The following is a 14,874-nucleotide window of genomic DNA, read 5'->3' on the forward strand; positions in this document are numbered from 1 at the left end:
CAGGTCTTTCAACTTTATTTATGGTGTCTTTCATAAAAATGAAATTTTTAATTTGGATGCAATTAAATTTTTCATCTTTTCCTCTACGGCTTTTAATACCTTCTAAAAGTGTTCCTTTCCCTCTCTCAAAAGTTGTAGAACTACAAGTCTCTCATATTTTCTTCACTGTCTTCCATGTTTAGGTCATTAATCCAGCCGTACCCTGTGGTTTAGCTAAACCCAGAGAAGTGTGTCCCCTTCCAGATGACAACCAGCTCAGCTGCCAGGATTCCAAAGCCCTTGTAGGAGGGACAGGGAGCAGGGCGACTAGCTGTCACTACAGGTTCTGAACCTAACCCGCAGAACCTCCTCCGTCCCGCCAAGACCCCGCCCCAGCCCTGCCCCCCACACACACACGCGGAGCAGTCAGTGCCCAGAGGCTCGCTCTTGGAGAGGTGCCGCAGCCATGGCGACGACGGTAGGCGGTGCGGCCTTCTTTCAGAGGGCCAATCTGTTCTGGTTCACAGTCATCGGTCTCTCCTTCGGTTATTACACGGTAAGACCAGTTGCCCCGCCAGAGCTGTGAGGGCTACAGTCCACGCAGGACCTGCGCCCGCGAGCTAGCAGGGGTCGCGCAGGCGCCGTCGGCTCTGGAGAGTTCGGAGCCGAGAGGGAGGGGACTCGCCCCGGGCGGAGACGCAGGCGCAGCCAGGGCCTTCGGCTGGCGCTCGTTACCCTGAGAAACCGGTTAGCCAGGCGTATGCGGGGGTGGTTACGGCTCCCCGCCCGACGACTTAGTGTCTGGGTCTTTCAAGATGGCGGTGGCGAAGTCAGAGGCCGGCACGACTGCTACCGCCTACTTCCGTACGGCCAGACCCTTGCCCTCGCTGGTCACGGTCCTGGGGCTGGGCTACTTCGCGGTGAGGCGTGGGGCGGGCTGGCGTACCTCTTTTGGCCCCACAAGCCCTCGTAGGGCGAGGGGCGGTGTGGCAACGAGGTGTGTGCGCACGCGCTCCCGACGGTTGCCCAGGTTCCCGGCGTAAGCGGAATTTCCTTCAGCTCTTAGGACGGTTTCTGCTCCAGGGCGTTCGTGCGCTTGCGTTCTCGCCGCTTGTTCTACGGTTTAAGTGAGTCCGAACCTCTGACGGCGAGGGACGTCAAGCTGACAGGCTGCCGTTCGCCTGCCGAGTCGGGGGCGGCTTACGAAACAGGATATTTGAGGCAGTTGGAATTGCTTGGAAAAGGGGGATAAACCTGAAGGACGGGGTAGGACTTAATTGGGAAAAAGGAATAGAGAGGATATAACTGTTATGGCATAGGTGTAGAAGCAAGAACACGGCTCTCCTGAGAGGAAGAGCGACTTCTGTCTGGCTGAGAAAGAGTTCGTTAAAGCGTAACAGGACGTACCAGCCAGCCGCAAAAGTAATAATAATAATAATAAGTACAGTCTAAAGGATAACAGGAAAGATGCCTGGAAAAGTAGGTTCCAGGCGAAAGTAAGTTGGTATAATTTTGAAGGAAGGCAAAAGCTGTTTGGATATTGTACAGGAGATCCTGAAGATTGGAGATTTGTCATGTCCACAGTGATGTTGGTGTCAAAGCTGACTACGTCTGTCCTGATTACCCTATGTGAAAAATGGAGGCATTGAACTGACAATTTTCAATGATGCATTTTTATTCTACAATTCCGCGTCTTTGGCCAGTTAGAGTATACATAGATGAACGCTTTGGGGACTTCAAATTGAAATTTTGTGGAGCTGGCAGATGCTGCCCCTTCCATTTCCCTTGGTTTGGGAGAATGTGATGTATTGCATGCGTTATTTCAATGTTGGTTGTGTAAGAACATAATGGGAGAGGTAGTGTTGCCCTTAGCAGAGATCTGAATGAGATAACATTTTGGAGCTGTTAGCACTTAATTATTCTCAGAAAACCCTAAACTAGCAGGGCTTACAACACAGAGACTGAGGAAAAGTTGATAAGATTATAGAAGTTCTATGTGATTAAGCAGTTGCTATTAAAACTTTACAAACCTGATCTCACTTAGAGGTACAAAAAGTGAAAGAAGAGAAAGGGATTCTAAATTAAACAGGGATTTGGCTCAAACTATAGTTTCTACAGTTAAGAAGATAGGCCAGGCCCATAAATGCTTAAAATTTGTTAATAACCTCTAAAAAATAATAGGTTTGGTGGAAATTAAGAATAGGAGTCTTCCACCCTGGACACTGAGTCTGATAACCTCATCGTTTCCTCAGCATAGATCTCACAGTAGAGTTTCCTTTAGAAAGTAAAAGTCAAGAATGGAGGCCCGGATGACTTTGTTCATAGTTCCTTTGGTCTGTAGTGTCTTTGCAGAATCAGCCTCTCTCAAAAACAGACATTCACTGATCTTTTAAGTGACCTAATAGGTACTCTGTGTTTCTGGTTCTCTTTCAGTGGGTTATCTTCTGGCCTCAGAGTATCCCTTATCAGATCCTTGGACCCTTGGGCTCCTTCACTCAGTACTTGCTGGACCACCATCATACCCTCCTGCACAATGGGTAAGGGGAGCTGCAGTAATGGGATGTGGACCCTGCAGCTTCAGACTCACTGGAGACCTGGAAGGCTTTTAGATATCTAAGAGTTGTGCTAGTTAACATTAAGATACCTTTCTTTTTGAAGTTTCTGTGTTAGATTTCATCAGCACATAACTATCACCTTAAACTAGACTGACTTTTTTATTGTTGTTTCAGGTATTGGCTAGCCTGGCTGATTCACGTGGGAGAGTCCTTGTGTGCCATGATATTGTGCAAGTAAGTCTTTGTAGTGGCTCTTTGTCACCTTTCTCTTGGAATCTAATGTAAGTTGCAAATAGCCACATTTAAATAATTCATGTACTTGTAGACTGAGAGTACTCTCAGGGTAGAGTTGAATATCCTCGTGCCTAATACTGAGCCTGGTGCAGAGGGAGTACTCAGTAAATATTTAATGAATGAATTCATTTCATTTGTGTTAGTTGATCAATTATTTAGTTACTTAATTTAGTTTTTGTTATTTTTTAAAAATCTGTATAACCCCAACTAGAACAAAAGATTTAAGAGTCTGCCTTCTAGTTGAAAAAGAGCTAAGCTATTGATCTATGCCAGTGGATTCTCAATCCTGGTTTCACAACCAAATCACCTGAGGAGCTTTTTCAAAATGTGCACGTCCGATTTCCAGACTCAAAGATTCTGATCTGGTAGATCTTGCTTTATACATAAGAATATGTTCTTTTTTAAAGCTCCACAGATAATTCAGAGGTGCAGTGCCAGTTAAAATTCCCCAAACCAGACCCTACTCAGCAGACGACAGTATAAGTTAATACTGTGTGAGAATACCAGAAAAATTTCTCTGTACATTTGTACTTTACATAAGCATATACAGAAAGTATAGTGCAATGAAAAAGATGGTTAGAGTAATTTCAGATTGCTTTACAATTAATATTTTTTTCTGGTCAAGATTAACTATCATCTCTATTATTGTTTTACTTTTGAAAGTGGAAAATAATTTTAAGAAGACAGAAAAAATAAAATAAAAGTGGAAGATAAGATACTTTATTACTATTTTTACGTTTTAATAATAAAAACAATTAATATTGATTGGGTGAGTACTATGCCAGACTCTGCTAAGTGTATTTAAGTAGATTATATTACTCTATTTTCTTATTAAATAAGCCGGACTTTCTAGGAGAGGAAAAGAAAGCAGCCTTATTCTTTCTCACTCCTCTCCATGTAAATTTACCCTGCGGGTTGTTTTCTGCCTCCCATCCTATCCCTGGATAAAACTTCAAGTAAATCCATGGGATTTCCAGATACTATCTGATATTGTCCCGTCTAGTCCAGTCTATTTGTTAAAACTATAAACTTTCTTCTGTTTCACAACGCTTGCTCTCAGCCAGCTGGGACTCAGGAGCCTGCTGTAGGGACGAGGGTACAGCTGATGTCTTCTCTTCATTCCACCTGCTTGCAACCCCCTTGGAATGGTAGGAATAGTTAGGCACAGTCTTAAATGGCAGCTGCCATGGATGATCAGGCAGCAGAGTGCTGTGTATGTTGCACACCCAGTTGTGGCTCTTTCTCTCTAAAGGGGCTTTGGTGGACTTTTGGGAAATCACCCATCAACAGGGATCTCCCTTCTGCATTTCCCTTGATGGTTCCTTCAAATGCCTCCTCCAGCCTGCCACTTGTACTTTCAGCCTTAGGAAACTTTCAGTGTTTGGGGGGAATTACCCTTTTATTGAGAACATTTCTATCTTTTAGTTGGGCTACTGAGGAAGAGTTCCTTTTAACCTACCTATGTCAAGTGCCCTTCTACAAGATCTGTATGGCTCACAGTAAACAGCTTCCTTATCGCTCCAGTAGGATAATCTGCAAGTGCATGTAGTTCTCAGTACAGCCATGGTTCTTTGCTTTCCCACCAAGCAGGCTGAACCGATCTTTACACTTTTGAATCAGAATTAATCCTTTCCCCAAATCCCAGGGGACTTGTGTCAAGCTCTCTAAGTGGTCTTTTGAAGCCTTCCTCTGGGCCTGGCTTGTGGTAGGAAATGCCAAAGCAACTCTGGTACCTCTTTCCAATGCCTTCTTCAGCCTCTCAGTGAAATCAGCACGGAGGTGTTTTGTCAAGCCCCTCATGTCGGAGTGTAGGAGTACTTGACACCTGTTTTGTTATTGACATTAGAACCTCTAGTGGAAACCAAAAGACTCAAATTTAACATCCTGTTATACAGTTCTTTGAAGGGCAGAGGGAGAACAGGCATAGAGAGGTTGGGTCACTGTTATTCTTGAAATCATTTATGTATGTTCTAACATATTGGAATGTATCATTGGTCACTATAATCAGAATAAACATTTCTTTTGAATTATTAGGTGAATGAAAAAGTAAATAAATTTGAGTGAATAAATACATGAAGACATGTAGTGCATTTGCAGCCTCCCAAATTCCACTACCCAGGAATAACTACTTGTAACATTTTGGTGAATTTCTTTTTTTAAAATGCATAAGTGTTAATATTTTAACTCAATAAGCAACATGCACAAAACAGTATTCTGGGCTCTAGATAAATACAGAAATTACCTTGGAGGAAAAAAGCAGGTGACAGAAAACTACTAAACACCCTGTATGTGGCAAGTCCTAAACAGACATTTGAATGCACAATCGGGATATTATTATGGAGTCTCCGAAATCCCATATTTTAAAAATAGGGGTTAGCCAGTTAGCTCAGTTGGTTAGAGCACAGTTTTGCAACACCAAGGTTAAAGGCTCAGTTCTCCTTACCAGCCAGCCACCAAAAAAATTAGGAATAAAAATACATGCTTTTTTTGGTGGATTCCTTTTAACCAGAGGTAAGGTTGAAGTATATGTTTGATTTTATATGTATCATAATTGTATTCTTACGCACTTTCCCATGTTTTTAAAACTTTCTTGGTAAATAATTTTAAAGTTTGCAGACTATTCCTCTAATAGATATTTCATGATTTATTTAACTAAGCTTCTAGCAATGAATATTTACTTTTTAAACCATTTTTTATTACTATAAGCAATGCTACAAGGTCCAGGGTTCAATTCCTTATACTGGCCAGCTACCAAAAAATTAAAATTAAAAATAAGCAGTGCTATAATGAATTTCTTTTTTCTGTGAAATTGTTATGTATTTCTTATTTTCTTCCATAGGCTAAATTCCTGGATGAGGAATTACTGAGTAAAGAACAATTTTAAAGCTCTTGATACTTACTGCAAAATGACAGTAGGGTATTACCATTTCACATTTTCACTAGCATTCTATGAGAGTGCCAATTTGGGAGAGAAAAGCTCTTCGCTATTTTGATAGGTTAAAAAGGGTATCTAACCATTTATTTTATTACAAAATGAAGTTGAACTCTTCCTTGAAAGACCCCTTACAATAGTTCTTGTTATGTAATAATATTTTAACAAAGAAGCTAGAAAGGTTTTTCCTTCCTAATAAATGTAATACAGATGGCCTCTAACTTAACAATGGTTTGACTTATGATTTTTCAATTTCAAGGTTGGCTGCCTTTTTTTTTTTTTTTTAAGATGAAACTGATAATGACTGTGGCTTAAAGTAATAAGGATTACATTCTTTTTCACTTTCAGTACAGTATTCAATAAATTACATGAGATAGTTAACACTTTATTATAAAATAGTCTTGTATTAGATTTTACCCACCTGTAGGCTGATGTAAATGATTTGAGCACATTTAAGGTAGGCTAAGCTTAGCTATGATGCTTGGTAGGTTAGGTGTGTTAAAGGCATTTTCTACTTACAATATTTTCAATTTATGATGTGTTTGCGGGGATGTAACGCCACTGTAAGTGAAGGACTATCTGTGATAGCTCTTTGAGGCCAACATTAATGTTCATTGTTACTTTGTTACCATCTGGAGTTTTCCATTCAGAATATATGACTTGTTCTCTTGGTCCAGAAATTAGGTCCTTGCTGCTTGTGTACTCCAGTTTGCTCTGCAGTCCTTAGAAAGGTTTTTCAGGTCTTAAAAAAGTTCGTATGTAGAATAGATTTGATTGGAATATAAAAATAAATAGGACAGAAGTTCTTGGCAAGTGGAAGTGCACTTGATAGGGCAGCCTATCTGTGATAGGGAAGCCTTGGGTAACCAGAACAAGTAAATTGTGAAAATTTTCAGGTTGCAGAAATGACCTTTTTCCTAGGGCAGGTGAAAATGTACTCACAAGCAAAGATACTCTTACATCTAGCTTGGTCTTGGTGAAATCATTAAGGGAAATGACAAACCTTTTTAAAAAGGTTTTTGTCTTTTAAAAAGACAAAATGATCTGTTTACGTGACAAAGTACAGAAAAAAATAAAAGGCAAAATGGGTTAAGAATACAGATAAAGATATGTGGAGGAGTACAAGTTATAATGACTCAGATGGCGCAGCTACCAACTTTGACCCCTCTGAAGAATGGGGAAACAAGTGCTGCAGTTCCGTGAGCCTGCTATTGCAAGGTAGCAACTAATCCTTCTTTTTCTTCCCTAAGTATCTTACACATTTTTAAGTTCATATCAATTTATTTCTCCCCCCAAAATATTTTTGTTTTGCTCATTTCAAAACTAAACGTGTTCGGGCCGAGCCCGCGGCACACTCGGGAGAGTGCGGCGCTGGGAGCGCGGCGACACTCCTGCCGCGGGTTAGGATCCTATATAGGAAGGCCCGGTGCACTCACTGGCTGAGTGCCGGTCACAAAAAAAAGACAAAAAAAAAAAAAAAAAAACCTTATAGAAAACTAAACGTGTTCATTGTTAAAAGTTACACATTTTGCTAAAAACTCAAAAGCATATAAAATTGAAAGTGAAGGTTTCCCATAATCCCAAAAATAGTCTCTATTAAGAATTTAGTGCATAAGGGCTGGCCAGTTAGATCAGCTGGTTAGAGCACAGTCAAGGGTTTGGATGGATCACCATGCCAGCCAGCCACCAAAAAAAAAAAAAATACGAAAAAGAATCTAGTGTATAGGATTATAATTTTATGCATTTATAAACAATTTTATGCATATACATATAGATATAAACACTTCTTTAACTTTTTTCCTTTGTCACATACACCTATTTTTCCAAGTCTGTGCATAGAAATCCTTTTGATAGAGTTTTAAGCCTCTTGTTGTTTTTTACTGTTGTAAGCAATACTGCAATGAATATGAATTTCATATATTTGGCCCACTTTTGGTACTTATTCCCTTAGAATAAATTCCTAGGCCTGGAATTTGGAGACTAAGGAATGAATATTTTAAATTTTGATATATATAGCCATATATATTTGATATGTATAGCCAAATATCCTTTTTCACTGTCTCTCTACTCTTTTGGGTCTTTTGATAAATAGCAGTTTATCAATATAGTCAAATTTATTATTTTCTTTATATTAAAGTCACCAAGTTTTTTTTTTTTTTTTTACAGTATCTTCTAACAGTTTTAGAATTTTGCCTTTCACACTTAGGCCTTAATCTACCTGGAACTGATTTTTTGTGAGAGAGGTTTCCAATTTCACTTTTTTTCCATGTGGATATCCAGTTATCCCAGAGCCATTTATTGAGATGTTCACTCTCCATTGACGTGCTCTATTTTATATCTTATGTACTTATAAGTATGGCACTGTTTGTGAAATCTCTAGTCTGTTCCATTGGTCTGTGTTTTTTAAATCCTTGGGCCAACATGACATATTCTTAATAGCAGTGTAATGTCATCATTGATAGCTGATATCTCACTTTGTTGTTCAACAGGGTTTCCTATTCCTGCACCATTGCACATACCTATGCATTGTCATGTGCTACAAAAACAAAAAATAAACCTGTTGGGATTTTTATTGGATTGACCGTATGAATTAATTTGGAGAAAATTGGCATATTTCCATTATTGAGTCTTCTAAACCATGAGATGGTCTATCTCATTTACCTTCTGTAATGTATCAATAAAGGTCTATAATTTCTAAGAGGTTTTACACATTTTTTAGATTAATTTAAAGCTACTTAAAACTTCAGATGCTGCTACAAATGACTTTTTTTTCACTTCTTAATTGTTTGATGGTACTATGTATGAATATAATAAACTTTTATATATTGACCTTATACCCAGAAACCTTGGTATAAATACATTTATTAATTTAAACCGTTCATCTGTAGATTTTTTTCAGTTTTCTAGGCATACAATTGTGTTTAGATATAAAGGCAGTTTTGTATCTTCCTTTCAATTCTGTATACCTTCTATTTATGTTTCTTCCCTCATCACATTGGCTAGTACTTCCAGTACAGTGTTGACTAGAAGTGGTGATAATAGACAACCTGCCTGGTTCCTGTTCTCAAAGGAAAGCTTTCAACATATTGAATCATGTTAATTCTAGAGTTATGTAGATCTTCTCTCTCAAAATTGGGAAGTTCCACTGTATCTCTAAGTTTCCTGAGAACTTTTAAGAATAGATATTGAAAAAAAGAAAATAAAAGAATGGATGTTGATACCAAGGAGACAACCGTGGAAAAAGTTATCCAACTATTTGAAAATATGTGAAAAAAAATATTTATATATATGTATTTACATATATATATTCACACAAAAGAAGGTACTTCAAAAAGTTCATGTAAAGATTCATATTACCTTTTAATCCTATTTTTCCACAAACTTTTTGAAGTACCCTCATATATATCTTTATGAACTTTATTAAGATCTAGTAGTGGCTTTAATAACTATTGTAATTTTCAAATAGTAGTGAGCATGATATTTTGAAATATGTACAAATGTAATGTGATATGAAAATATCTGATTTCTACTGGTGACCACAGCACAGGAGCTGCTGATGTTACTTTGGTCTGTTGCTTACACCATAAATAAACTGCTACATTTCAGTTTTTTAAAAAAAAAATGGATGTTGAAATTTATCAAATGCTTCTTCTGCATTTATTAGGAGCGTGCCGCGCTCCCAGCGCAGCACTCTACCAAGTGCGCCACGGGCTCGGCCCAAGAAACAACTATTCATTTGGATGACTTTTTATTTAAAACAAACTATAAAAACAATATATGTAAAAACAATGTAATTTTCTACATTACCAGATTATCAAGATGTTCATATGATCTTTCTCCTTTAATCTGGTAATGTAGAAAATTACATTGTTTTTACATATATTGTTTTTATAGTTTGTTTTAAATAAAAAGTCATCCAAATGAATAGTTGTTTCTATACAGATGAGATTGTAGCAAACCATTCACTTCAATTAGGTCATTTTCTTTTGAGCTTTGTTTTAGGCAATTTAATTTGAATAACTATCTAAGCAACAGTTTATTATTACGATGTACCAGACTGTTTTCTAAGCACTTTGTATATATTATCTCATAAATCATCTCAAAACTTGGTGAAGTGGATATTACCATTCCTATTTTTCAACTGAGAAAACTGATCCCGAGAGTTAGAGTGATTTGTACAGGTCACAGGTGGAGGTGGCCAAGTGAGGATTCACATCTGGCCTGTCTTCAGAACGCTTGCTCTGAAGCCACACAAGTGCTTTTTACGCTATTCACTCATCAGAACCACATGAAAAACAGTTTTATGATACTGTACCTTGGACAGTAGCCAGACTGATTTTCAGGGAACAGTGTACCATCCAAAATGCATTTAATTAGGAAAAAAGATTTTTTACAAAAGATGAACTAACCAAGTTAAGCTAAAGAAAAACAGCAAAATACCGGTGAAATTAAATGGAAGGTATAAATTTTTTAAAAAATAGAAGGTAATAAAACTCCCATGAAACTGTAAGATTAAAATCCTGGTGATTAAATTTTGCTTTTTCTTTTTTAGGTATAAAGGTATCACGAATGGTTGGGCTCAGCTACTCTGGTTCCTACAGACTCTCCTCGTCGGGGTGGCATCTCTCTCCATCTTGATTGCTTATAGACCAAAGCGCCAAAAACAAACTTAAAGAAGATATCAGATGCTTTCTCTACACTTTTACATTCAACCTCATCTTTTTTGAGGAGTGCTGTGTTTACTCAATCATCTTTCTATTTAGAAAGTGTCTGTCCTTCAAAGTCATTTAAGACCCCATAGTTACTCATTTCTCTTTCATTTGCTCTGGTTGGACTTGAATAGACCAGTTGCTACTTAAGAAAAACATAGGAACAGATTTTAGCTTTCCAGTCCTGCAGACTCACCTATTTGGCAGAACTTCCAACTAACTTCATGAGGTTCCTGGCTGTACTGGTGCTGTCCTGTCATCTGGGCTAAGCCACATACTAGATTTTCTCACTAGTATACGTTTGCTTGAGCCTTCTGATTAGAGCACCTTACCCTTACCATCACCATCTTAGCTCTCCTTTTCCAAAAATTTTTCCACCTTTCTGGACTAAGATAAAGTGACACTTCCACAATACATCAGTTCCACACACATTTATTAGGTACCTGTGAAGCAGGATCTTAACCTCTCAAATGTCCACTTTTTTTTTTTTTCCAAATATTCATTTCTGAAACCACAGAGAAAGATAAGGAAGATAATAAGCAAGTGCCTGGAACAGGGCAGGCTGAGCGATTTTATGGAGGCACAAGGGACATACTGAGAACCAAGAGGAGAGGACTTGGGAATGACTTCCCTGATGCTGCTAGCCAGGAAGTGATCCTTCTCTCCACATGGCCTCTGGGACACAGTGCTCTGTAGTACGCGGTGCCCTTATGGCCCCTGTTAGATCGCCCCTTCAGCTCAGGGCCACATCTTGGACAGCTTTGCTTTCCTTCTCAGCACGTGCCCCACTGCCTTGCACACAGGAGGGAAACTGATTTCACTTTCCAGTTGTTATGTGAAAACTGCAGAGCCCATTCAGTGAAACCTCATCTCAAAAGGAAAGCATAAGACTGCCTTTGGTAGTACCACCTTTCTGTGTGTCACCTAATAGGAAACCTGTATCTTTTTCACACTTTCCTGTTCTCAGTCACTTTCTGTGGACTCTTAAGTGTCTCCCTGCACCTCTGGCTTCCTCAAACACAGAAACATTCCTATTCCAAAGATTCTAGCCCATGGGTTATCCCGCTGGTTACTATGTCTCCCATTCATCTGGTGATACCTTATTGCTGCTGACTGGTGGAGGGAGGGAGGTTACTGACTGTCGCCTTACTCTGGCAGAATAACACTGTCACCCCTCAGAGCCATGACCTTCCCTGGAGGACCACTTGCTCATTCTCTGCAACTAGTACTCATTTTCCTTCTGTGATACAGCAGGACAGGTTATTTGTATTAAACAAACGTTTATGAGGAATAACTCCCTCCCCCAAAAAGAGCCCCTAAGTGAAAGCAGAACCCTGAAATACTATGGACTATGATTTGTTTCTAGTGGAGATAAATTTCTGCAAATATATCTTAGTCTTTCTATTTCTCTTGTCATTAAGGAGTTGCTTTTTGGTCAGGAAAAAGATTTTTGACCATGGAGTTAAGCATTGTGGAAATTCAACCCAGATTTCTTAAAATCATGATCTTCACCAAAGAGAAATAACGACAGTAATGTTCATGGTAACAGGAACAATATGGCACATCATTAAATGAAATGGGTTAACTTGAATAAAATGCTATGAATTGTCTCCACACAAATGCGTTTTTTGTGTTTGTCTATTTTGATGATATTGTCTCACATTTGATTCTTTTTCTCAAATAGACTCCATTATGGAACTGTACATATCAAATATCATTTTGGTTTTCACTGATAAGAAAATGCAGAACACCCTGGTCATAGGGTATATATTTCTTGTTTGGAAAACTGCCCGTGGCCCACTTAACTCCTCTATGCACACTGAGTAACTGTGGACATGAGTATCTCCTTTTCATTGGAGGATTGTCTCCTTTTTGTATCTGTTTTCATTCAGCATTTGGTACAGGCTATGTAGCTAGTGTGGAATGTTCTGGCATTTTTAAAATGTTAAACGTATAAAATCCTATAATCTTATTTGGGATACTAATATGGCTTAGGACCAAAGGGGATATTAGCGAGCAAATGGTGCAGGCCATTCATTGTATAGACCGACAACCTATCCCCGAGAGGTGAAGTAACTTACACAGCATCACACAGAGAGAGGCAGGATTCTGGGCCTCAAGTTGTCCCCCTCCCCTGCAGCCCCAAGAGCTTAGAACTAAGTCTGTGAAGCAAAATATAAACAGAAAAGTGGAGACATCTTGGCTTTGTGGTGTAGTCATGCTGGTGATATTAGAGAAACAACTTTGTTGAGTTTGGATGAGAAAAGGCCAGGAGCATCTTGGTAGAAGCAACCATGGAAGAGACTAAACTGTTTTCTCATCCACCCCAAAGATTTCCAGAGTATGCATAGTTTGGAAGAACAAAAAAATAGAATGACCTCACAATAACAGGCCCAGTTTATAAAGTAACAGTTTTTCCTACATCCAACATGTTTATGACTTTGTGCAATCCAAGTCTAAACATGTTTTCTAAGCTGTGGTGGTAACACAAGCCTTAGGTTTAAAAGGTTATGTTCCAGATGTGTAAAGAGGTTTTTAGCAAAACAGCTTGCCGTCTCAGAGGGTCCTTATGTCTTTACACTGAGGGTCCAAAAACACCCAAGAGAGGTTAACCTGCAATTGAGGTCAGAGGACAGAGTGCAATCACATTTTTATCTTGGTAGGGCCCTCCCTGGAGCCTTGTTAATTAAAGCTCAGTTTAGCAACCTGGGTTGTAAATATTTATCCTTCCCTTCTTTGTCAGCACAGAGAAAAAAGTGCTAGTAGAGTAGCTGAGTTATTTGTAAGACCATGAAACCTTTCTCTCTGCAAGTTTCTGTCGACATGTAGCTGTGAATTATGTTTCCATCTTCATCCAGGCTGGATAATTACTTTTCATTTTGCATTTCTCTTTACGTAGAGGAAATATATATTCTGAGTCCACAGTGGACAATCAAAAATTCTGTTCAAAATACTGTGTTTGCAGTATCTATGAAACATTTTAAATGGCGCCTAAGCTTTCTTAAAGGAGTACATCAATTGCTTCATTTCTGTTTGTAGTAAATCATAATGTTGGATTAGATAAAATACTTTTAGCACAGTACAACTACTGTTTAGGGAAATATTCATGAAAGAAGTTTTACTTACTTATACTAACACATTGCACAGGATGAATTACCACTAAAATTGGTGAAATATTAACATAGCTGTAAATGAAAGAGAGGAATAGTATCTATAATATAAAGTGGGGAACTGTTCTCTAAACCTCAAGTATGTAGGGGCCACTTGCACAACTTGTCATGTCTATGCTACACCTGAATTTATTACTTATTGGAAGCAATTCACTATTTAAAAATCTTCCTAAAGAGGAATAACTATGAAATTTCAGGCTCAGGGTTTGTTAGTTATATTTTTTATAAAATATAGAAGAAAGTATAATCATTACCTAAAATCACTGTGCATGCTAGTGATTCATTCAACACACTATCAATTGAAAAAGTATTATTCTACTCGCTGAGACTAAAGTGTAGGGCTTAACCTGGCTCTAGCCACAGGATTTTAGGCAACTTTGTCACCTTTCTGGACATCAGTTTCATCACTAAAAGAATGAAAATACCCACCAAAAACCTGTTAGAACTAATAGACAAATTCAGTAAAATTCCAGGATACAAAACTGACATGCAAAAATCAGTAGCATGCCTGGCCTGTTAGCTCACTTGGGAGAGTATGGCAGTGGTAACACCAAGGTCAAGGGTTCAGGTCCCCTTACCAGCCAGCCACCAAACAAAATCAGTAGCATTTTCATATACTAAAAACAAACTGTCCATTAAAGAAGTCAAGAAAACAATCCCACTTACAATAGCTTCCAAAAAAATTAAATGCTCAGGAATACATTTAACCAATGAGGTGAAGAAAAATCTTGACACTGAAAACTGTAAAAGGTTGATGAAAGGAAAAGAAGAAAAAACAAATAAGTGGAAAGATATCCTGTATTCATGGATTGAAAGAATTAGTACTGTTGAACTGTCCATACTACTCAAAGCAACCTACAGATTTGATGCAATTCCTATCAAAATACCAATAATATTCTTCACAGAAATGGGCAAAAACAATTCTAAAGTTCATATGGAACAGCAAAATACCTGAAATAGGCAAAGCCATCTTGAGCACACAAAACAAAGCTGGAGGCATCATACTATCTGATTTTAAAATATACTACCAAGCTATCTTAATCAAAACAGCATGGTACTGGCATAGACACATAGTCTAATGGAACCAAACCAGGATTGCAGTGGTATAACACCAAAGTCAGGAAGAGTTTCAGATCTCCAGACCAGCCAGCTGCCAAAACAAAAACAAAAAAAATAGGGATCCCAGAAATAAACTCACACATTTATGGTCAGTTGATTTTGTACAAAGATGCTGA

General features: G+C 38.5%; 1 protein-coding gene across 2 annotated transcripts; it reads left to right on the forward strand.

Annotated features, from left to right (window-relative positions):
- The first annotated feature begins 381 nt into the window (after positions 1-381).
- Positions 382-12,089, forward strand: TMEM254 (transmembrane protein 254). 2 transcript variants are annotated; one of them, XM_063102682.1, is made up of 4 exons: positions 382-535; positions 2,413-2,516; positions 2,709-2,768; positions 10,313-12,089. In XM_063102682.1, the coding sequence occupies exons 1-4, from the start codon at positions 446-448 to the stop codon at positions 10,431-10,433; spliced, it is 375 nt and encodes a 124-aa protein (XP_062958752.1). In that variant the 5' UTR covers positions 382-445; the 3' UTR covers positions 10,434-12,089. The 2 variants fall into 2 exon arrangements, with proteins under 2 accessions (XP_062958752.1, XP_062958751.1); XM_063102681.1 differs by lacking the exon at positions 382-535 and adding an exon at positions 705-899.
- The last annotated feature ends 2,785 nt before the right edge of the window (positions 12,090-14,874 follow it).

The sequence above is a fragment of the Cynocephalus volans genome, chromosome 7, assembly GCF_027409185.1.
Source record: "Cynocephalus volans isolate mCynVol1 chromosome 7, mCynVol1.pri, whole genome shotgun sequence".
NCBI classification, from domain to species: domain Eukaryota; kingdom Metazoa; phylum Chordata; class Mammalia; order Dermoptera; family Cynocephalidae; genus Cynocephalus; species Cynocephalus volans.

Excerpts from the sequence above, each read along its gene's own strand:
- TMEM254 (XM_063102681.1), top strand. The coding sequence starts at position 795 with ATGGCGGTGGCGAAGTCAGAGGCCGGCACGACTGCTACCGCCTACTTC. Across the intron at positions 2,517-2,708 it reads CATACCCTCCTGCACAATGG|GTATTGGCTAGCCTGGCTGA; the intron begins GTAAGGGGAGCT and ends TTGTTGTTTCAG. Across the intron at positions 2,769-10,312 it reads TGTGCCATGATATTGTGCAA|GTATAAAGGTATCACGAATG; the intron begins GTAAGTCTTTGT and ends TTTCTTTTTTAG.